We start from the raw sequence: 24,890 nt of genomic DNA on the forward strand, positions 1-24,890 counted from the left end.
GGTCCACTTTCCATTCATCCTATTGGTGAGGCTTTCTACTGTCGTTTCTAATTGGCTTACTGAGTGTTTCACTTCCTTCTTCATTTCAGCCTGAGCGGTCTTCAATATTTCTAACTCTTTTCTGAATTCATTCAGAAGTTTATCCCTATCTTCCTTCAGTTCTTTTATTTGTTTGTGTGTTCTTTAAATTCACCGAATTCTTTTATCACATTTATAATTGTTCTTTTGAGTCCCATGTCCTGCATTATCTCTAGGGGGTTCTCATTGTGCTCCTCTAGAGTACTATTGGTATTTGGTGGGGATATGTTATTTTGGTTTTTCATGTTATTATTTTTTCTCTGTGATTTTGACATGTGAATTTCTTTTGTAGTTTCTGACTCTTCAAGTTTAGTTCTGCTTCTTTTTTTGAATTTTATGTGTCTTTCTTGTTTACTTTTTGGGTATGAAGAGCTGGTTCGTCTAAGCTTCTGAAAGATTTTGGTCTCAGGAACTGGGGGGTTGGACTGGCCTGGGAGTCAGGCCCAGGAAAGATACTGGTCTAGGCCAGCTGGTGGCTGTGCCACCCAGAGATGCAAAGGGAGATGGGGGCAAGAAGAGGCCCCAAGGGCTCCTAGAGACTGCACTGAGGAGCTGGGTTGGTCTGGATGCAAAGGATCAGGAAGAGGAAAGGTCAGCCCCGGAGTCCAGGAAAGAGGCTGATGGGGTCACGCAGGCCCAGGGAAGTAGAGGGAGGTGAGGGTAGAGCCAGGCCCTGAGTGCTCCTGGGGACCCGAGAAGGAACTGAGTTGTTCTGGATGCAAAGTATCAGGAAGCAGTGGTGGTTCCCCAGGTGTCTGGGGCGCCAAGACAAGGAATGGGACAGGACCCAAGCTAGGAGGAGAGATGGGCAGGGGAGATGGGAGGGTGAATGAGGCTGGGGGAGTCAAGGCGTGGAGGGTGCAATCAACTTATCCCGGAGAGAGGCCTGCAAGTAAGAGAGAGCCAGACACAAATATTTTCATAATTTTAAATTAATTTTAAAAATAAGATAGACTAGGCCAGGCGTGGTGGCGCATGCCTTTAATCCCAACACTCGGGAGGCAGAAGCAGGCGGATCTGTGTGAGCTCAAGGCCAGCCTGGTCTATGTAGTGAGTTCCAGGACAGCTGGGGCTACAGGGAGACCCTGTCTCAAAAAGACCAAAAAAAAAAAAAAAATCAAGAAGTCTTCAACACACAGGGTTAAGTCGCTTATGTGTTCATTCAGGAAACACTCCTGAGCACCCACAACATTGCCAAACACTGTTCTAGGTGCTGAGAAACATGCAACAGCCCATCCTTATGGAGGTCCCATTGTAGCCTAGGGAGACAGGCACAAAGCAAGTGGCAAAATTAATATGTAACGCTGATAGATTGGTGTCAGAAACTGATAAATTCCCAAAACAGCTTGCTGGACTATTTCACATAGGGTTGTAGTGGAAGGCCAATCTGATAAGGTGACATTTGTGCAGAGATTTGACTCTCTGTGAGAAAACACTAGGTTGGTGCCACGGTTAACACTCTAGACTGATAGAAACACCAGGCAAAAGTCTTGAGGAAGAGTAGTGCAAGCAGAGAGCATAGCAAGTACAAAGGCCCTCCAGCTCTAGGGGTCAACTGAAGCTACGAGGGCTGGGAGTGCCTAGATGCCAGGATGGACAAGTAAGAGCAGATCCGGAGCCTCCAAACATGTGACTGTGGAGACTTGGGCCTTTTTCTAAGTGAAGTGGAAGCCAGCAGAGGGTTTTGAGCATGCACAGTGCTGGCTGGTTCTCTCTGGCTACTACAGTCATAATATCCTGAGGAAACCAACAGTGGTGGGATGGAACAGGTAGGAAGTTCTTGAGATATCCAGGCTTGATATGCCAGTGGCTTGCACAAAGGCTTGGGATGATCTCCAAATGATGCCACTTGCTGGTGCTCAGGCCTCTGCCAGCATCCCTCCTTTGATCTCCTCAGTTGCTCCAAGACAAGGATGAAATGCTTCATGAGCTAGAGAAAAAGCTGACACAGGTGCAGGACAGCCTTATGAAGAAAGAGCTGGAGCCGGAGAAGCAACAGTGCATGATGAAAGATCTCAAGGTGACCATCAAGGAGGCGAAGCAGGACAAGTCCAAGGTGGAATATGAGGTCCTGCGGAACGAGAACCAGAAGCTGAAGAACAGTTGCGAGGAGATCAGACAGCTGCAGACTCTGGGGGGTGAGGCCCAGGCTCACACTGTCCCAAACTCACACTGTCCCACCACGCTTCTGGCCTTGTTTCTCCAAATAGCCACTTCCAAGTTCTTACGCCACATCCCATGACCTCATGAACTGTGCCTCGCTGCAGTTCCCTCAACTCTCCTGAACTCCCTCACTTACCTCTTAGCTTACTGCCTCTCTGAAGGCCCTGCCTCAGCCACCTCAGATGAACATCCTGCTCCTTTGTGACCCAGGGCTCTCCTGTTTCCTGGCACCACATTCTGACTCCAATCTCCAGGCTCTTCACTATACATCTTGCTTCTCCCCTTCCCTGGTTTTCGATTCTCCCTTCTCCTTTTTGCCTCCAAGCACATTCTCTTCTGTACAGCCTGCACTGGGGATCCTGTCCTCACTCCTCTGAGGAGACTCCTTTCTTGGGTCACCAATCACATCTTTCTTACCTTGGGTACAGGGTTTCTCTGGAGATGATGGCAATGTTCCAACTTGGTTGATGGTTATAGACCTTTGTGAGCTTACTAAAACCCACTACATTGCAAACTTTAAAGGGGGTAAATTCTATGCTAGGCAAATTAGCTATCAATTTAAAAGAAGATCCAAAGTTTGGCTCCTCTCTCCCTGTGTCCTAGCTCCTCACAGTCGACCCTCATTCCTCAGCTTTTAGGACATTCCTTTCCAGGCTTCCACGGATAAAACCACTGTTTTCTCTTTTCTCCCACACTGACAGGAGTCATTCACCCCACAGACACTGCCCCACCCTCTCCCCCTCTCAGTCTATTCTTTAATGAGCTGCTTCTTCCTCCTGTAGCTAAAACTTAAGAGTCTCCACAGTAACTTTGCAGCTGTCCTTAGTCCTGTTCTGGGAAAATAACATCCCCGTAGTGTCCCACCTCCTCCTCTCAGCATTTCCAAAATACTGAAATTAATCTCTTCAGTATCTTTTTTAGACTCTCCTTTCCCACAGTGTGACATCATTTCTTTAGAGACATCACTTTTTCTTCTGGTATCCCAGAACAGGAAACTTGAAGGAAGGAATGAAAGAATTGTGTTTAGAGGAAGGTAACCGTAGGATAAGGAAATACACTCAACCAAAAGGAACCCCAGCACAAAGCTCACTATGTACCCTTCCCTCACGGGAGACACGGGGGCAGAGGGGGGATTAGTATTGCTCAGTCTTTCTCTAATCTAATGCTTTTCTATTTTCTGTTTGTCTGAAACAGTCTCATTCTGTAGCTCTAGCTGGCCTGGAACTCACTATGTAGACCAGGCTGGCCTTGAACTTGTGGCAATCCTCCTGCCTCTACCTCCTAAATGCTAGGATTACAGGCACACACCACCATGCCCAGTGACACTGTGATGTTCTTAAAGTGACCTTTCCCTTCTTGTCTGGTCTCTGCTCACTGTGTCAGTGCTAACCACCCCTCTCAAGCTTCCAATCCTCTGAACCTCTCTTATCCACATTCTTATTCAGCTGCCACTCGCCATTCCTCCCATTTTCCATTCCAGTTCAACTAGTCTTCCACACCTCCCCCCCATGCCCTGTCTAGTCCCTTCCCAGCACCTTTGTTCCAACAGCCTTTCCCTAGAACTTACTCCTTCCTCCAAGGCCGGATCAAACTCTGTCCCTCTTTGCAAGTCCATCCACAGCTGTCATAGCAGTTCATGGACAGTGTGAGTTTAACATTCAAATATTCCCACTCCAGGATGTAGCTCAGTGGTCGAACATGTGTTTTGCGTGTGCTTGATCCCCAGTACATCAATAATCGATAAATCAATAAACAATATTCCAGTGCTTTCTACAATGGAAGGGCCAATTAGAGGGCTCACCAGACTATAAACTGAGGATAGGGATTTTTCTCTAATGACAGGATGAGGCATACTGGAGATGCTGGACAATTTCTGTCAATTTGTTTAATTTTAGTCAAGAAGGAATCCATGGCTAGAGGGTAGTTGAAGACAGACGATTTAGCAGAGTTGCTTCAGACTGATGATGGCAGGAGAGGTGAGGACAGGCTGGGAAAAGAAGTATGTCACAGAGTGAAAGAATGGTCTTTAGCAGGTCTTGTCTGAGATCTGCTCCTCCTCACCTGGATCCCTCCCTGGCTTCTGCAGCTCAGAATGCAGCCCAGAATAAGGAGAAGGCCTGGGTGGCAGGATGCAATCTGGAGGGCGCTCAGCGGAAAATTCAGAGCTGCATTCTCCTAGAGAAGCAGAAGGAGGAGAGCATCCAGGAACTGCAGAACCAGGTGCAGAAGCTGCAGAAGGATTTGGGGGCAGCTGAAGAGGCTCGATTATGCAGCAGGTACCTCCACCCCTTCCATGGACTACAGTGGGCAGCTGCCCAGATACGGGGCAGTGACATTACAGGGCCTCCTCAGGGTGGGACCAGCTCCACAATCCTCCAACACAGGCTCTGAAGTCCTTCCTGTGGTTACTTTGTGGTAGAAAACAGATTGAGGATATGACCTCTGAACTTGCTGGGGTCCAGAAGAAGCTTGTGAATTCAGAGAAGGAAAAGCAGCAGCTTCGGAAGACACTGGATGAGGAAGAAAAGAAAGTAAACAACTTTCTTGATCATGCCAGACTCATTCAGCAACAGGTACAAGGGCTAGCAGGCAGCCACCCCTGATATCTGTCCCACCTAAGGTTAACTGGGTCAGTCTTTATTTGGGAAGATGTTGCCACTATCTAGGCCAACCAGAGCATCATTTTGTGTTAGGCTGCTATGCCAGCCACTTTGGACCAGTTCCAATGATCAGTAATAAGCATTTTCAAGGATTAAGCTTAAAAATAACAGGATAATATGAGTTGGTGTGTTGTTTGTTTGCAGTTTGGGGGATGAAACCTAGGCCCTTGTGCATACTAGGCAAAAGCTCTCCTCCTGAACTATAGCCCCAGCCCTCAATGGTATCCTTTCTAGGATTCAAAAACTATTGTCTTTTGCTCTTCTAAGATTATTTAAAACTCTCTTCAAAGAGGTTTTATGTGAAGATTTGGTTAAATGAGAAAAAAGGCTGATGTTACAAGAATCGAACCCATAAAAAAAAATTGGTTTTGTTAACTCAAAAAATGTTGTAGAACATGAAAGCGAACTTTTTATCACATATGCCATGGAATCAAGAAATGATCCTCTTGCTTGTTTCCACCCTTCCCTGCATTCAACTGCTGATTTCTTTTCCCAAGTATAATACTGTATGACTATATTTCAGCCCAGACTTTTTTCCCCTCAGCAAAGGGAACTACTGAATGCCAAAAGCGAACTAGAAGAGGAACTTCGGGAGGTAAAAAAATCCCTGGAGAAGAAACAGGAACAGCTGAAAAAGAGCAAAGAGCAGGAAAAGTTGCTGGAGGAAGAAACTGAGACTTTGCGAGAAGCAAAACAGAAGGAAAAGATGGTGAGGAAAATCTGGGAAGAGTCAGATTGTGAATCCAGGGCCAGACCTGAAACTAGCTGAGCCACAAGGGCTGCAGAGACCCTGGGAGCTCAGAACTCAGAAGAGAAAGGAGGGAAAGGGGGACCCACCGTGAGCAGCAGAGTTGAGGAGACCTGGGGCACCCCAGGACAGAGGAGGAGCTGAGGGATGGGAAGGAGGCACTCCTATTTGACTGCAGTCTCAGGTTAGCCTTTCTCTCGGGGGGCTTTGCTGTTTAATGGGAGAGCAGGCAAAAGAGAATTTGAGAAAGCTGGAGGAGGAAAAGGAGACTCTCCAGGCAGATTTAAAGTACCACTCTATACAACTGGAATTGTTTATCAGCAAATACAACAGCTCCCAGAAAATCATCCAAGACCTGAACGTGGAGGTATGTTGCAACTGGTGTTATCAGTCTAAGGTTACTGTTGTGTTCATTTTCACGGACAAAGAATTAAAAAGTGTGGGATGTGGGGGGGCTGGAGAGATGGCTCAGCAGTTAAGAGTCTGGCTGTTCAAATCCCAGTACCCACACCTTTAATTCCAGCACTCAGGAGGCAGAGGCAGGCAGATCTCTGTGAGTTCAAGGCCAGCCTGGTCTGCATAGCGAATTCCAGCTACAGGGAGACCCTGTCTCAAAAAGACCAAAACAGAACAAAATAAACTAGTTGCAAAACACAAAAAAGGGGCAGAAGGAAGCTGCTTCATTTCAGTTCACTTTTAATTACACAGATGAAAGTGACAGGCCTGTGACACACACTGCCCACCATGCTGACCAGGCTGGAATTCAGCCATTTTCCACACATTCCTGCCACCTGCTTTACTCTTGCCAGAGTGTACATTACTATGATTCCCCATTTACAAAGGAAAGAAAGGCTGAATCCCAAAGTCACTAATTAGTAAGGGATGGGATGAAGCAGTGTTTGAACCTGGATCATCCAATGGTAATTCCTGGCCTTTTTCTTCAGACGAGTGGGGATACTTTCGCCAACGGAATATATTACATCTTTTTGGACGAGAAAAAAAAATATAGTTCTTAGAAGATAAGTCTCTTGGGCTACAAATGAAAACCAGGCAGCTCTTAGTCCTGTGTAATACAGAAAAAAAATCTGAAAACATTTTCAGTATTCTAAGAGCAGCACTTTCTGCCTTGCTGTGATAATAAGTTCAACTTTTTAAAAAGCATTTCCCACACATATAATAGAGTCAATGAATTAGTTGAAATAGCTATTACAAATAGTTTAGTTTTGCTTTCTAAAAATACACTTCTTTTAATCACCATCCCATATTTTAATGTAAAATTTGGGGATTTGAAAACAAGGCACTATAAATCCTGAGATCTTTTCCATTTATTTGATGTTTCCACTATATTTTATACTTTTTAATATTAATAAGAAATCTCATTCATTTTTATATATTAATTCTCTAGATATCTTATTGAACTCATAAGTTATCATTGTTTTTCTGTTGATTCACATAGGACTCTGTGTGTATGTGTGTGTGTGTGTGTGTGTGTGTGTGTGTGTGAGGGATCAAATCCAGGGCCTTTTGTCTGCTAAGCTCATGAAATTTTTGAGACAAGGTCTGATTATGTAGAATAGGCTGGCCTTGAATTCATGATACTCCTGCCTCTACCCCCCGCATACCCCCAGGCATGCACCACCACATCCAGTTTATGGATTGTTTTTAGTAGATAATTAAATTATTTGTAAACAACAACAGCTTTCTAAATATTTCTTTGCAATATTTATGTGCATTTATTTTTCTTGCCTTGTTGCATTGGACAGCACCTTCGGTATGATGGCAAACATCAGCACCATTAGCAGGCATCTTATTCTTTGCTCTTAATTAATGGAATCCATCTGCTTCAGTGCTCTGGGGGCTCCTTGCTACCTTTATCAAGTTTCTTCAATTTCTTAGTTACTAAGAGTTTTATTAGTATGGGTTGAATTTTTTAAGCTCTTTTTTGAGAATTTCCCATGTGAGTATTGTATTTGCATTATTTCCATCCCTCCCACTCCCCCTCCAACTCCTTCCATGTCTGCCCCCCATCTCCCTCACAACTTCTTGTCTTCCTCTTTATTATTGTTTTATACGCACATTTATTTTTTAATTTTATTGAAATTTTGCAAATTTCATACAATATATTTTGATCATATTTAGACTCCCTCCCCTATCTGCACCCCTCTTATAGCCCCACACACACCAGATTCCATGTACTCTGTCATCTGTATTAAGCCCTATCAAGTCAAGTTTGTGTCCCCAGATCAGATGTCCTTCTGTATGCATCCACCCACTGGAGTCTGGTTAACCTATTTAGTGTCACATCCTTAAAGAAACCCAATTCTCCCTCTCCCCTTTCCCAGTAGTTCCACAGCTAAGGTTGGGGCTTCTTTCCAAATTTTATACTGGGATTTTGTCTGGCTTGAGCTTGCATGGGTCTTGTGCATGCTATTACCATTGCTGTTAAGTTTATATGAGTAACTGACCAACTGTCTGGAAAACTGTTTCCTTGTGGTCATCAACCACTCCCTAGTTTTTACAATCTTTCTACCTCCTCTTGTGCAGTGGTTCCTGAGCCTTGGGTGGCAGAAGTTTGGTATAGATGTCCTATTCAGGGATAAGCACTCTGCAGTCTCTTATTTTCTGCACATTGGCCAGTTGTGGCTTTCTGGGTTAGTCACCATCTTTTGCATGAGGAAGTTTCCCTGGTGAGAGTTGAAAGCTACATTAATAATCTTTCAACCCCTCTGTTCCCTGAGTTTTAGGTGTGAGGTTGCATTGTAGATGTGTGTGCATTTCAGGTTTCACATATAGGTTTTTGAACAATCCATTTGGATTGGAACTGACTTATGTGCAGGGTGATAGATATAGGTCTAATTTCATTCTTCTATATGTGGAGATCCATTTTTCCCAGCGCCATTTGTTGTCTTTCCTCTAGTGTGTCTTCCTAGTACCTTTGCCAAGTATCACGTGGCTGAAATTGATTGCACTCATGTTTAGGTCCTCTATTTTGTTCCATTGATCTACATGTCTGGTTTTGTGTTGAATTTTTTAAAGTGTCATTTTTAACTATCAAGATAATAATACTGTGATCTTTCTTCTTAAAGCAATTATTTGGTAAAATTAACCATAATTTTGGCTCATCTTTGTATTTCTAGTTTGAATCCTGATTTTGTGTCATGGATATTTCTTTTAATACATACTTGGAATAATGTAAGAAGTGAAATAAGGCCTGATGACTGGAGTGTATTGATCAAGAGAGATATTAGTATAGGATAAGACTAAGAAGATAAGGCAAACATCATGTCCTCTGTTCAGAAGTTCTAAGTTTTATTCTAAGAGCAGTTGGAAGCTATTGATAGGACTTCCTCAGAAGGACAAGAGACATGAAACTGAGCAATTTGCAGAAATGAGTTGGGGGAAGAGATAGATGTAGATGTGAGACCAGGCAGGAAGATGTGCAGATTAGAATGTGCAAGGGAAGACTTTGCTAACAGAATTAGCCAGACTAGTGGATGGAATGACTATAGGACAAAGCAAGCAATCGTTGTTTTGGTTTGTTTTTTTTTAATTTTTGTGAATTTTATACAATATATTTTTATTGTACTTACATACATATTTACATCCTTCCCATATTTACACCCCCTTCTAGCTCCCCACCAAATTTTTGTACCTTTGTGGTTCACTTGTTGGGCATGAAAACCTGGTTGGTCTATGCTTTATAGTACATATATAATATAAAACTCTAATATATTTTGTATGTATGCCTATAGAGTCAGGTTTGTGTCCCCAAATACCCTTCATTATGAGTTTATTCACTGGAGCCTGATCAACCCACTAAGGGTCTCACCCTTAAATGAGATTGAATCTCTTCTTCCCAGCAGCCATCGGTTGCCAGTAGTCCCTCGGGTAGGATTGGGGTTTCTTACCCAGTTCCCCATGACTATGCTGGGATTTTATCTGACTTGAGCTTACATGGGACTTATCCATGCTATCAACATTGCTGTGAGTTCATATGAGTAACTGACCAGCTATCTGGAAAACTCTATTTCCTTGTGGTCATCTACTTCCTCTGGCTCTTACAATCTTTCTGTCCCCTCTTTCATAATAATCCGTGAGCCTTAGGAGGCAGAAGTTTGATATAGATATCCTATTCAGGGATAACCAGTCTGCAGCCTCTTATTCTGTGCACATTGTCTAGTTGTGTTTCTCTGTGTTAACTACCATCTGCTCTATAAGGAAGCTTCTCTGCTGAGAGTTGAGAGATGCATTAATCTATAGGTATAACAATAAGCCATTAGAAATCAGTTTAATACTATTAACTGTTAAGCAGAATTGTTGTATTGGGCTTTCTCCCATGGCCTGTGGACTGTCCAGCCTCTTGCTCCTAGGCCTGATATCAATGTCAATTATGGGATCCATCCTATGAAGCAGACCTTAAATCCAATTAGAGAGTAGTTGGTTACTCCTAAAATATTCATGCCACTATGGCATCAGTGAGCATATCTTCCCAGCCAGTTCTTATTGTAGCTCACAGGATTCACAGTTTGGTAAGGTTCATGCTAAATTTTCTCTTCGGGTAGCTTGCATAGCACCTTCCAGCACTATGAAAGCTAGACAGTAGAGATGAGGCTTTGAAGTCAACACCAGTTTGATTTCTCCTTGTTTGTTCTACAGTTCATGTATGTAGTATCTTCAGCAATTAGGTCTTGCCTTAGAGTTCTGGTGGGTAACCAAGAGCAGCAGCAATGGCCAGTATTGTTTGAGGGTGGGTCTATGGTATACCTCCTGGTCAACAACTTCCTGGCATTAAGCTTTTACTTTGCAAGTCTATGGTGCCTAGTATGAGCAATATGCTCCTGTTATAAGGTAATTCCTTTTAATCTCTTTTTATAATGTATATGTATATACTTTAAGAAGCTTTTATACTGGTAGGTTTCCATATGGCTTTTTCTTTTTTTAATATTTTATTATTTTTATTTTATGTGTATGAGTGTATTGCCTGCATGTATGTGAGTGCACTCATGTCATGCAATGCCACAGAGATCAGAAGAGGAATTCAAATTCCCCTAGAACTAGAGATAAGGACAGTTCGTAGCCACCATGTGGGTGCTGGGAATCGAACCCGGGTCCTCTACAAGAGCAGTCAGTGCTCTTAACTGCTGAGCCATCTCTCCAGCCCCCCATATAGCTTTTTCTAAAGACTTTTAGTGTTAGTTATCCCTCCCCATGCTCCCTCCTCTATACCACTCTCCCATTCCTGACCCCTTTAACCCTTCTTGCTCTATTATTCCCCTTTCCCCCTTTATATCATCAAATTCCACCTCCCCTCCCAGGAAGCCTCATGCATACACCAATGACCCTTTTATAGTTTTTGACCTCTCTGGATTTTCAAATTGAAACATGCATATCTAAGATTTCAAAGCATCCAGCCATGAGAAAGAGCATGCAACATTTGTTTTTCTGGGTCTGGGTTACCTCACTCAGGATGGTCTAGATTGTTTCCAATTCCTATTCTGAAAAAGGCAGCAATGAACATGGATGAACAGGTATTTCTGTAGTAGGATATAGAGCCTTTTTGTAGTCATGCACATTTTTAAAGTTTACCTTCTGCTTCAACTTAGAAACTGATCTCTGTCTTAGACTTAAAGTCTACAAGGAGATGACTCGCTCATTATAATAATTCACAGCCATATAGCAATTGATACATTACAAACCCCTTTCTACATGCATCATCTCATTTGGTCATCACAAAAACTGTATGAAATAATTTAAATTCTCCTGGTATAGAAGCAGAAATGGAAGCCAGAGAAATAATTAAAGGACAGAACATGGCCCTCAACCCAGATTGTTGGATTCTACATCCCAATTGCATTTTAACCACACCGGGTATGCTCATTACCAAATTTAAAACAGAGTTTATTTATTTATTTATTTATTTATTTATTCATTTATTTGGGACAAGGTCTCACTACATAGCACTAGCTGGCCTAGAACTTGCTATGTAAAGCAGGCTAACCCGGAACTCACAGAGATCTGCCTGCCTTTGTCTCCCAAGTGCTGGGATTAAGTGTACTCCATCATGCCTGGCCTTGGGGTTGTTTTTAAATATATTTCTGCCAGAACTATGTGTTCAATTAACCACGCACCCCAGCTTCACACAATATTTGAATCTCTGAATGAACAATGTAATATTCCATTCAATCAAAAATTAACATTCATTATATACCTACTGTATGCCATGCTGTAAGCTATAGCAATGGGGGCAGAAATGATTAAAACACATGTAGGGCAGTACTTTCAAGGAGTGTCAAGTCTAGTGAATGCTGTCAAGAACTAGGGAAGGCATAAAACACAATTGAAATGCTATACCATATCTATGAGCCTGGGATTGGATTGTAGATACGAATCTAGATGTGTGTGTGTGTGTGTGTGTGTGTGTGTGTGTGTCTACACACAGGTGCATGTGTGTATACAGGAGCATATGTTTGTATGTGCATGTGGATGCCAGAGGACAACCTCAGGTTAGCTCCTCAGCCATCTTTTTTTTCTTTTTGAGACAGACTCTCTCCCTGACCTGGAGCTCACTGAGAAGGCCAAACTGCCTGGCCAGTGAATCTCAGGGATCCACTTGTCTGGGTCTTCCCAGCACTGGGATTGCAAACACATACCACCATACCCATCTTTCTACATGGTTCTGGGGATCTAACTCAGGTCCTCGTGCTTACAACACAAGCACTTTATGAACTATCTCCACAGCCTAGATTCCAGAACTTTAACAAAGGCTGTAGTCTATGAAAGGGACTCTGTACCTGGAAAATCATACCCTAGTAATTTCAGTGCTGCTCTATTGGGGATATACTAGCTAGAAAGGGAAATGTGGCTGAAGGGAGGCAGGAAAGACAGCTCTGCTTTTCACAACAGTGACAAGAAGCTATGGGGGTGAACATAGCAGGTTATGACAGAGAGCTCAGCTCTTGTCACTTCCCACAATATCCACCCTACCTCTGTGGACAGAAACAGGGACCTTGACAGTGATGTTCTCATTCCCTAAAGATAAACTGCCAGAAAGATACCCTCATGAGTCTGCAGACAAAGCTGGAAATAGCTATACAAAAAGAAAAGAGTTTCCAGAACATGGTCACTAAAGAAGTCTATGAAGACATCTGCCGGAAGTTAGGCGCCTGCCAAGATGACCTGACCCAAGCCCTGGAAAAGGTGAGGCCATAGCCATTCATCTCCAGGGAAGTGTGCAGAGAAATTCAGAGAACCTGACTGGGCAGGAACCAGTTTCTTGGGTTGACAATCCTTTGAACATCTCAGTCCTTGCCTGGGTTGCAGTGTCTTCCCAATGAAAGTCTGCAGTCTCTTAGTAAGGCTTTTACTTGTTGTGCGTGGCAACATCTAACAAGTCTTTCTGGTCGCAGATGACTTGGGTGCAAGGTTTTTCCCAAAACTTGGGTTGCCAGGGAAATTCATGCACCATCTCTGCAGACCAGTTCATCAGAGCAGAAAGAAAAGAAATGGGAGGAGGGAATGAAAGACTCGGGAGGCTGATGCAGAAAACTAAACACTGTCACTTCCCACCTCTCTGGAATGCCAGACAAGGTGACCATAGGTATCACCCTGGGCTGAAGACAGGGAGGGCTTGGAATCCTTCTGCATTAAAGACTCAGCAGAGAGGACCAAAAGGCCCTGATGAACTCTCTTATCCACTGTGTCTTTACTGGAAGCTCAATCACGCAACCTCCGAGACAAAGAGCCTGCAGCGCAGCTTGCAACAGACCCAAGAGAGGAAATCACAGCTGGAAGATGAAATCATGGCTTATGAGGACAGGATGAAAAAGTTCAATGTGGAATTTAAAAAACTACAGGGTTTCCACAAGGAAAGTGAGCTAGAGGTGAGAAGTCGGGGCTTGGGCTGCCTTCCTTTTAGGGGTCCATGGGCAAGGTTGCCTTTTGCATGCAGAATTAGTTAGCACCAAGCCATACCCTTTAGCTACTGGTTTTGCTCCACTTTCTCAGCCTCTGGAATGTCAGGCAGGCAGTGAAGATCAGAACAGGGGTGCCCTCTGCTGGCCACTAGAAATAAAGGGCAGCCCCAAGCAAGTCTTCCAGGGTGAAGAGGGCACCCTCTGGCTTGCCTACCCCGCCCCTCACTTTGCACTCCTGAGCAGGTACAAGCCTTTGACAAGAAGCTAGAGGAGATGAGCAACCAGGTGCTTCAGTGGCAGAAACAGCACCAGAATGACCTCAGGATGCTGGCGGCCAAGGAGACGCAACTGCGGGAGTTCCAGGAGGAAATGGCCACCCTGAAAGAAATACTCCTTGCGGACGAGAAGGAGGTGTGCATTCCTCAGCTTCTGTCACTTCTTCTCCATTCCTCCTGGCTAGGCAGGGGAGGATGCCAGGGGCAAGAGAAGGGCCCAGATATACATATACATGCCATTCAGCAGGAAACAGGGCCTGGGCACTCCAGAGCTACCTCTCAACTCACCTGTTGGGGGGGGGCTTTGTTGATAAATATAGATCATAACAAAGCCCCATTCTAGCCACCACTCAGACAACCCCTCCTGGCACATCCTGACACATTGTGTCACCCCAGAACCTGCAGTAGAATTGGCTAAGTGACCTTTGAGACGTGCCCCACATCCAGCTACCTGAGTACAATTCACAGCAGGAAGTCTCAGGACATCTTGGGGAAGCCACCAGGGTTTTGTTGAAATTAGAAAAAGCCATTTCTTCTAGATGTTTTTCTTTCATCTTTTATGAAATTGATTAGGCATGCTTTTTTAAAACAAGTCACTTCATTGCTTTTAGCCTGAAAGTTGTTGCTGTAATGTTCAATTCTACTGCTATGAATGGTGCCTCCCCCAAAGACATCACCTTTGTGTGGGGTACAGGTCCTGGGTGGCATCCCTGGCCCCGGGTTGGGCAGCAGAGCTGATTTTTCTTCTCCCAGGAAGAAAGAAGAATCTGGATTTCAGGGAGGGTGGTGCCAGATGGTGTTCCTACCCCTTACTCTTATTTTTTTCCCGCATGCAAAGCCGTGCTGCCTGCCCTCATGCTCAGCACCCAAAGACACCTATCGGCTCCATCAAGAGAATGATCAGATTATGTGCGACATGGAGCAGTGGACAAAAGAGCAGAAGTAAGGATGGAAAACCAGTAAGAGCAGGTCCCAAGTCCAGGCTGAACTGAGAACCACAGTGAGTGGTCATACACACCCTCCTGAAAAACTGATCCAGTCTTAGCTCACACTCAAGGGCTGGGGATCAGAGTGGTCCCAGTCCTTCAGGCAGGTTAGCAAAGCCTGAATGTAGGGGCAAAGTAGCGTCAGATGTAAGGGATGCTCCAATGGGTTGCAGGCTTCCTCTGCCCAACCTGGGATCCAGCTTCATCTGGATTCCTTGACCCCATTCCCTTGAAAACATGCACACTCTCTGAACATGAGAGTCTTCAGTTGCCTGGTACTAGCCAAGCTCTACTCTAGGGGTAGAGTGATGGGGGCCTAGGATCCAGCAGAAGCCCTGCTGGGAACATGCAGTGTCTGTTGATTAGTCAGCTTGCTCACTGGGGCCTGGGAAATGAGCCATTCTTACTGTGCATTTTATCACAGGGTCGCCAATGAGAAACTGGGAAACAAGCTCCGTGAACAGGTCAAATACATCGCCAAGCTGACTGGTGAAAAGGAATAAGTTGTCCCCTCACCATCAATACATCTCCCTCTTGGGACTATCCCAAGTTGCTTTATCATTACAGATGGGGATCAGCCCCAGGGAAAGGCAGAGTACTTGGGAAGGACCCTTGAGACTTGAAATGGTACTTCATGTGACACTGGCTTATCACTTGACTGCACTGGACCTTAATTCCCTCCCTCACCAGCAACACAAAGAGGGGTGAAATCTCCTTACCCCGCCCTCCTCTCACCTCTTGTGACTCTCAGAGGCTGAGAGCATTAAGAAGGGAGTAGGCAGCTGCAGTAGCTGGGTAGGGACTCAGTGGTTCTAACAGAGGTCCCCAGTGGAGGAGCATGAAAGGAACAGTTCAAGGTAAGCAGCCCAGGGTAAAGGTTTCTCTGCTCCACCTGGATCTGAAAACCAAGGTTCCTGTACTCATAGTTCTGCCTGCCCTTGTGGTCTTGCTTCACCTCCATGGTCAAAGCTGCATCTATTGAAATGAGCTATGGGAGAAGTGCAGGAGGTTTGAGAACAGAGGTAAAGAAATGGGTGTCTAAAAGAATTTTGGAGGTAGTAAAGCAGCAGGTGTTAACAGGCCTTCAGACAGTGTTTCCCATGCTTCTGTCAGGGAACACTTAGGAATCACCATGCTTTCAATATTCCACGATGGTCTGGGGAGGGCTTGCTTATGACAATTTTGGCCAAACAGCTGTTACCCCAAACTCTGCTGAAGGTGTCTGTTCTCAAGCACACCTGGAACCCATTTGTGGCTCCCAGAAGCAAAGCTCTGTCCTAAGTTTTGACTCTAAGTTGGGTAATGAGTTGGAAGAACAAGGCAGGGACTAGGAAACCCAGGAGCCAGGACTCGATGGGTTGTATGGGATGAGGAAGGCATCAGATATGCTGAGTAAAGAGACGCCCCCCACCCCGAGGATGAGGGCTGTGCCAGGACCCACCTCCAGCCCAGTAGCATATTAAGAGGCAACAGGGGAAGAAACGTCTTCAGCATGGGCCAGGTTTGTAGAGAGCACAAGGGTAAGGCACATGACCAGAGGAGAGCTAAGGGTTAAGTTATATGATTTCTTCTAGAAAGGACAATGACACATTCCACTGGACAAAAACATTTTACAAAGAGATTTAGCTAAAAGAACAGTTATCAGAATCTCAGCAACACCTGATGGCAGAGACTGGGATTGCAAGTTCAAGTTCAAGGCCAGCCTGCGTAATTTAGTGAGATCCTGCCTCAACAATAAAACATTGGAGAAAAAGCTGGGGCTTTATCTCAGTAGGAGAGCATTCATCCAGTGTGAGCAAGGCCCTGAGTTCAATCTCTAGCACTGCCCCCCCCAACACACACAGACGAGTCACAGATAACTTCAGGCTTTTTCTTTTAAATTTTTTATTTCTGCCGAGTGTGGTGGTGCATGCTTTTAATACTAGCGCTCAGGAGGCAGAGGCAGGCAGATGTCTGAATTCGAGGCCAGCCTGGTCTCCATAGTGAATCCAGGCCAGCTGTGGCTACAGGGAGACCCTGCCTCAAAAAGACCAAAAACTTTTCTTAATTTTTTTATTTATTTGTGTGTATGAATGTTTTACCTCTATATACTCTTGCATGTACCTTGTGTATGCATGTCTGTGGTAGAAGAAGGTGTTGTATCCCTCTGGAACTGAGTAACAGATGGTTATTAGCTGCCATGTAAGTGTTAAGTCCTCTGCAAGAGTAGCCAGTGCTCTTAACCACTGAGCCGTCTCTCCAGTCCCTCAACAAATACCTCTTATTCAGCATATGGGAAGCACTGTTATAAGCACTTTATACATACTAACTTATTTAATCTTCTTAAGACCTCGTGAGTTGAGCATACAGGTGCTCTTTAACCTAAGATGGGGCTCTGCCTGGATAAACCCTTTGTAAGTTGAAAATATTAAGTCAAGCATGCATGTAATACCCTTAACTTGCAGCACATTGCACTCATAGCAAGTGGTTGTGCCTGACAGAGCTGTAGTTCACTGCCACTTTTCAACACCTCACGAGAGGCCTGGGCCACATATTGATCATCTGGGAAAAGCTCCAAATTCAAAGTACAGTGTCCTAATGAATGTGTATCATTTCCACACCATTGAGGAGTCAAAATTTTGTAAGCATCAAGTCAGGGACTGTGTGTTAATGGACCCCATTTATAGAGGAGGAGAGAGATGATCTGGGAGGCTGGTCTACCTGCAGAGCTCCCATCATCCACTGCACCCTAGATTAGTTGGAAGACATACAGTTATTGATAGCAACTGCTATCTATGGAGCCATGTGGAATACGCTAAATTATCTTTCCTCTGACCTCCCTCCCTGTCTCCACTGCCTCATCTATAAAATGGGGAAAAAAAGTTTGGTCAGGTTCTCAACAGAACCATGAACCCCATACTCTCTTCATCAGCAAAGGGGAGCAGAGAGAACTTGAGTGATGGCTTCCATACTGGGTGAGAGTGTGTCCCAGCGTAGCTATGAGGACTCAAAGGACATGTGGTCAGAATTGTTCACAGCAGCCTTTTGGGTATTCAAGTCAGATTTCCATCATTTGTCACACTGAGTCCTTCCATGAACCCCATAGCGAAATTGGGCTGGATTGTCCCCACCTAAAAGATACACAACAGCCAAGAGCCGGCAGAGTTCGGTCAGGAGTACTAGGTCTAGGCTTCTTCCACAGGACACAGATGGGCATGTGTGAGAACCCTGCTCTGAAAGGACAGACTTCCAGCAAGAAGCCAAGGAGAGTATGCAGACTAAGCATCTGCCTGACCTCTTCACCTCCCTCCTCTTCCCACAGCCACCTCCACAACATAATAGTCCATCTGCAGCAGGAAAACAGGAAACTGAAGAACGAGATAGAAGAGAAGATGAAAACAGGTAACCCGAGGCTGTGCAGCAAAGCCCTAGGCCCCAGCAAAACAGAGTCAGCCCAGACGGGAAAAGCATTCGGCAGCCTGAGCTGGAGAGCAGTGCCCCAGTGCTCGGGTGTGTGCCGCTTGCATTTTACCACTGTAATAGCTTCTTACCTCCATGTGCCCAAGCAGCAATGTGATAGCAGTTTTCAAAGATCACTAGATTGGAATTACAAAGGAAGAAGGAAACAGGTCACTCAAGACCTGTGGTCATGTATTTAGCTGCCCTGGACCAACAATCATTTCTTCCCTATCTGTAGAGGAAGGAGGCAAGTTATTGCCCCCAGAGCTGAGTTTTTTTAATTTTTTTTTATATTTTATTTATTTTATGTGTATGAGTGTATTGCCTGCATGTATGTGAGTGCACCCATGTCATGCAATGCCACAGAGGTCAGAAGAGGGCTTCAGATTCCCCTGGAACTGGGGTTAAGGATGGTTTGTAGCTACCATATGGGTGCTGGGAATCAAACCCAGGTCCTCTGCAAGAGCACAGTGCTCTTAACCGCTGAGCCATCTCTCCAGCCCCTTAATATTTATTTTTATTTTATGTGTATGAGTGTATTCCCTGCATGTGTGTAAATAAGTGCACCCATGTCATGCAATGCCCACAAAGGTCAGAAGAGGGCATCAGATCCCCTGGAACTGGAGTTAGGATGGCTATTAGCCACCATGTGGTTGCTGGGGATTGAACCTGGGTCCTCTGTAAGAGCAGCCAGTGTTCTTAACTGCTGAGCTATCTCTCCTGCCCCAGAACTGAGAATTTTGATGATACCCAAGTACCTCAAATCTCAGACCCATCTCCTCCCCTGACTTATCCCACTGAAGGGATTGAGGGGGAGGGAAAAGAAGGGAAAGGAAGAATAGATTTCTTCCTTTAGTTTTATGGCTAGAAACCCCACAAGAGCACCCCATCTACCACCTCTAAATTCCATGTCACTCCAGAAGGGAGACACCACCCTGAAACAGAGCTGCCTGGTCATAAGTCCTTAAGAAATCGCCTCATGTGTATCTCCTCAAATTAAAACTTTGATTTCCGCCCTGTTCCCTCAGGCTCCTCATACTGCTAGAATCAGCACCTCTCCCTGAGCATCATTTCCACACCCATTTTCAGAGGACAGCAAGTTCCCATCTTTCTTTCTTGACCTGAATCAGCTCCTATGGGAATCCATCAAGGCCTCAGCCTCGTCTGCAAGATGCTAACACTTTACTGAGGTTTGATTCCTTCCTGAAGTGGAGTGAGCTACCGTATCCCACTCTCACCTCCAGGTCAAGACTCTGAAATAAAATCATGAACAATACAACCTTGATGAGCTCCTGGTGTCTCCTAGGCATCTCCCAAAACTGGTCCCCAGCACTCTGCCCATCTATGTGTCCTCCCCAGATTCCCAAACATCTTGGTCTCTTTTACATATGTAAACAGTGCTTCCAAAGCAAACTTCCGGATTACCTGGATTAATTTTTAAACCAATTTTAAAGAGAAGAGAAAAATAATGTAGAAACCTATTTTTCCAAAAACAATCCTAGGACCCAGAAGAGAGTGGGAGAAATAAGTGATGCATTTTCCAGTGGGGAAGCAAGTGCGCCATCTGCTTCCGCCCTGGCTGCCGCATTACATTCCTCCTTTTAACAATTTTACTTTTCTCCCCAGCCAGTGCAATACAAGTAAAATTCCATTATAACAAACTCCAAGGACAGCTAAACTATTTTATTGTGGTAGGATTCTGTTAAACTGAATACATGTCTGGAATTTATATTTCCAGTCTATAGGAAATGGAGACAAATAGCTACTGGGTAAAATAAGAGAAAGAAATGAAAGAGCTTGCATTTCTGAGGGGTAGAAGAGTGAGGAGGGAAACCCACTGGTGGGCAATGATTCTAGAATATTCTTGCTCCCTCCCCAGCCAAATTAACACCAAGAAAATTCACTGCTAATGGCGATTCATTTCATAGGATGCTCCCACCAGGACATGGGACGGACAAGCGCCAGACGTGCGGGTGAAGTGGGGAGATGAGATTCTCTAGTAATTTCTCCTGTTATGCTAGTTGTCCATCTGTTTATGCTGTTTTGACTTTTTTCCTCATTTGGTTTAGAATAAGTTTTATTTTCTAGAGAAAAAACTAAGACTCAAAAAAAAAAAAAAAGATACTAATGAAATTTCATCCAGTCTTACATATGGCCCAGTTATTTGAACCCAAGTTCAGTATCATTAATGTCCCCAGTCTGGTCTAATAAAAGGGAACTTATCTTTCTAATTTACAAAAAAGGATTCATATACATTGACCAAAAGTACAGTCTCTGGATACTTTGAATGTGAGAGAGTTACTCAGAATTCTTTTGCTTCCTGTGGGGTGATTCTACCACAACAAAGCAGGTAATGTGTTATGGGGAGCAAAGAGATACAGATGTATTGATATTTCACCTAATCCCATAGCTGTGAAGCCCAGTCAAGCAGGAGCCCTGAGTGGGTAGAGACTTAGAGAAATACAGTTTCTCTAAAGACAGGAGTAAGACAGGAAAGCTGGGTGTGGCCTGGCCATCATTTTTAAGAAGTAACCAAAGAAGTAGGTCTCTAAAAAAACAGCTCAAATATCTGATATATCTGATATTAAAAAGGAAATGGAGGGGCTGGAGAAATGGCTCAGTGGTTAAGAACACTGACTGTTCTTACAGAAGACCCAGGTTCGTATCCCAGCATCTACATGGCAGCTAACAACTGTCTGTAACTCCAGGTCCGGGGCGTCCGACAGCTTCTTCTGTCCTCCTCGGGCATTGCACAACACGGGTGCACTTACCTACATGCAGACAATACACACATACACATAAAATAAAAATAATAAATAAAATTTAAAAAATAAAATAAAAAGGAAATAGAGCCAGGCATGGTGGCGCACGGCTTTAGTCCTAGCACTCAGGAGGCAGAGGCAGGCAGATCTCTGAGTTCAAGGCCAACCTGGTCTACATAGTGTGTTCCAGGCCAGCTGGGGCTACAGAGAGACCCTATCCCAAAAAGAAAAATAAATAAATAAATAAATAAATAAATAAATGAAATGGTTGGTCCAGTATGGTAGTGCAATACCTTTAATCCAAGTACTCAGGAGGCAGAGGCAGAAGGATCTCTGTGAGAGTCAGGCCGGCGTGGTCTACATAGCCAATTCCAGGCCAGCTGGGGCTACAGGGAGACCCTGTCTCAACAAAACAAAACAAAGCGAAACAAAACAAATGGTTACAGAAATACATTTTGTAGTTTTATTTTTTTTAATATTTTATTTATCATTTTTATTTTATGTGTATAAGTATATTGCCTGTGTGTGAGTGCACCCATGTCGTGCAGTGCTGCGGAGGTCAGAAGAGGGCATCAGATTCCCCTGGAACTGGAGTTAAGGACAGTTCATAGCTGCCATGTGGGTGCTGGGAATTGAACCCAGGTCCTCTGCAAGAGCATTCGGCTCTTAACCCCTGCACCATCTCTCCAGCCCACATTTTGTAGTTTTAAAAACACACAACAAAGTAAGAATCAAAGGAAACTGCCTCACATAATAAAAGCATCATATGGTAAACTCACAGATCATTTTCAGACTAATAAGTTTCCCCTAAGTTTGAGAACAAGACAAGGATGCCCATTTTTGCCACTTCTGTTAACAGTACTAGACACTATCACCAGAATGCTTAGGCAGGAAAAAGCAATTAAATAAAATATATCCATTAGAAAGGAAGGAGGGCAGCAAGATGACCCCACAGGAAAAAGTACTTGCTAAAGAAGCCTGACTACATAGTGTGATCCCCAGAACCCATGTAAAAAAGCCAGATGTAGTGGCACACATCTGAATTCCCAGCACTCCTACAGCAAAATGGGAGGCGGGAATCCCCAGGAAGCTCGTGGGCCAGCCTAGAGTACAGTAGAAACAAGAGAGACCCTGCCTCAATAAGGTGGAAAGCGAAAACTGTCTCCTGAAAGTTGTCCTAACACGTACACACAGCACACACGCACACACACAAGAATTTCAAATGACAAAATTATCTCTGTTCACAGATCATATTTTCTATGTACAAAATCCAGGCTGGGGATGTGGCTCAGTCAGTAGAGTGTTTGCCTAGCATGCACAAGGCCCTGAGTTCATTCCCCAGCACTGCATAAATCATATGGTGAGCCACGCCAGCACTCAGGAGACAGCAGGAAGATCATGAATTCAAGGTCATCCTTGGCTACATAGAAAGTTCAAGATCAGCCTGGGCTACATGAGACCCTGTCTAAAAAAAAAAAAAAAATCCTAAAAGTTTAACACACACAAAATATAATAAATGAATTCAGCAAAGAAGCAGGATAAAGGCAGTACACATGGCATTTCTATATTAACAATGAACAATCTGGAAAAGAAATTATGAAAATGATTCCATTTAATGTGGCATCAAAAAGACTCAAATATACCAGGCATAGTAGTATATGATTATAATGCCAATACTCAGAAGGCTAAGATAGAAGGATCACAAGTTCAAGGTTAGCCTCGGCTATATAGTGAATTCCAGGTCAGCCTGGGCAACGTAGCAATACCATCTTGAAAAATAAAAATCATAAATTAGGAATTAGTCATGAGGGTAAAAGACTTATATTAACAGTGACTAGAAAACATCACCAAGAGAAATTAAAGCAGATATAATAAAGGGAAGCACAGTCCATGCTCATGAACTAGATGACTTACTCTTATCTGCTGATACTACCCAAAAGGATTTATAAACTCAATGCAATTTCTGTCAACATCCCAATAATATCTTTTGCAGAACTAGAAAAATGCATGCTAAAATTCACATAGAATGTCCAGGGAACTCAAATGGTCAAAGCAATCACAAAAATAAAGAATAAAGCTTAAGAACTTTCTGGTTTCAAAACTTGCTGCAAAGCTACAATGGTCAAAACAGAGTGGTGCTGTCATAAAACACAGTCATGTAGACCATGGAAGAGAGCGGAGCCCAGACAAAGACACTTGCATATATGGCCAAATGATTTCCAACAAAAGTAGCAAGACCATTTAATGGGGAAGACAGTCTTCAATAAATGGTGCTGGGAAAATTGGGTATCTATATGCAAATGGAGACCCTTATTTAACAGCATATAAAAAAATTAACTCAAAATGGGGCCTGGATAGATGGCTCCATGGTTAAGAGCACACATTGCTCTTGCAGAGGACCTGAGTTCAGATCCCAGCACTCACATCAGGTAACTACTGACTGTAACCCCCTGATTCAGGGAATCTGAGGTCTCTGGCCTCTGCAGGTACCTGTATTTGTAAACACATAGCCACACAAATACACATAAACACAGACACAGACACAGACACACACACACACACACACACACACACACACACTCACACACACAGATACACACACATGCATATTTAAAATTGCGTATACATGTAAAAATCGTATCAAATTATTTCTAGGCCATACCATTATATTTCTTTTAAATGAGGAGGTAGAGGGAATTCAATTTTATCTTTTTAAAAATTAACTCAAGCCTCACCTGGTCACACATGCCTTTAATCCCAGCACTTAAGAGGCAGAGGCAGGCAGAGCTCTGTGAGACTGAGGCCAGCCTGGTTTACATAAGAAGTTCCAAGCCAATTTGGGGCTACAGGGAGAACTTGTCTCAAAAAAAAAAAAATTAACTCAAAATTGACCAAAGATTTAAATGTAAGACCTAAAACTATAAACTCACAGAAGAAAACATGGGGCTAGGCATGGTGGTGCACACTTATAGACCTGGCACTCAGGCTTAAGGCAGGAGGATTTTGAGTTCAAGGCCAGCCTCCAGTCTGAGCTACATGGTAAGAGCCAAGAAAAGAAAACATGGGGCAAACATCATGACAGTGTTTTTGACAATGGTTTCTTATATGACACTAAAGACACAGATAACAAAAGAAAATTTAAAAATTGAACTTTGTGAAAAAAGTTATAATTTGTTGTGTCAAAAGACAGTATCAGGCTGGAGAGATGGCTCAACGGTTAAGAGCACTGACTCCTCTTGCAGAGGACCCAGGTTTGATTCCCAGCACCCACATGGCGGCTACGAACCGTCCTTAACTCCATTTCCAGGGGAATCCGAAGCCCTCTTCTGACCACAGAACTGCACGACACAGGTACACTCACATACACGCAGGCAATACACTCATACACATAAAATAAAAATAATAAAATATTTTTTAAAAAGACAGTATCAGCCGGGCGTGGTGGCGCCTGCCTTTAATCCCAGCACTTGGGAGGCAGAGGCAGGCAGATCTCTGTGAGTTCAAGGCCAGCCTGGTCTACATAGTGAGTTCCAGGACAGCTGGGGCTACAGGGAGACCCTGTCTCAAAAAGACCAAAAAAAATAAAAATAAAGACAGTATCATCAGAGTAAAAAGGCAAATATTTGCAAACAAAACATGTGATAAGGGAGAAATAGCCAGAATATACAGAAAACTCCTAAAACTTAATAAGAAAACAACTCACTTCAAAATTGGGCAGAGGAAGGCTGGGTGTGGTGTGCTGGACCTTTAATCCCAGCACTCGGGAGGCAGAGGCAGGCAGATCTCTGTGAGTTCAAGGCCAGCCTGGTCTACATAGTGAGTTCCAGGTCATCTGGGGCTACAGGAAGACCCTGTCTCAAAAAGACC

At 43.9% G+C, this 24,890-nt stretch overlaps 1 protein-coding gene across 1 annotated transcript in view; it reads left to right on the top strand.

Moving 5' to 3' along the window:
* The window catches only part of Pmfbp1 (polyamine modulated factor 1 binding protein 1), a 58,498-nt gene extending 39,160 nt beyond the window's left edge, over positions 1 to 19,338 (top strand). The window contains exons 5-16 of the mRNA XM_008834986.1: positions 1,976 to 2,216; positions 4,328 to 4,517; positions 4,661 to 4,814; positions 5,446 to 5,610; positions 5,879 to 6,016; positions 12,685 to 12,846; positions 13,362 to 13,536; positions 13,813 to 13,973; positions 14,676 to 14,779; positions 15,248 to 15,322; positions 18,125 to 18,204; positions 19,290 to 19,338. Coding sequence (XP_008833208.1) covers positions 1,976 to 2,216; positions 4,328 to 4,517; positions 4,661 to 4,814; positions 5,446 to 5,610; positions 5,879 to 6,016; positions 12,685 to 12,846; positions 13,362 to 13,536; positions 13,813 to 13,973; positions 14,676 to 14,779; positions 15,248 to 15,322; positions 18,125 to 18,204; positions 19,290 to 19,306 — 1,662 coding nt within the window. The 3' untranslated portion in view covers positions 19,307 to 19,338. The remainder of the gene's footprint in view (positions 1 to 1,975; positions 2,217 to 4,327; positions 4,518 to 4,660; positions 4,815 to 5,445; positions 5,611 to 5,878; positions 6,017 to 12,684; positions 12,847 to 13,361; positions 13,537 to 13,812; positions 13,974 to 14,675; positions 14,780 to 15,247; positions 15,323 to 18,124; positions 18,205 to 19,289) is intronic.
* Positions 19,339 to 24,890: the final 5,552 nt, after the last annotated feature.

Source organism: Nannospalax galili, unplaced genomic scaffold (genome assembly GCF_000622305.1).
Source record: "Nannospalax galili isolate Female #2095 unplaced genomic scaffold, S.galili_v1.0 scaffold56, whole genome shotgun sequence".
Lineage (NCBI taxonomy): Eukaryota > Metazoa > Chordata > Mammalia > Rodentia > Spalacidae > Nannospalax > Nannospalax galili.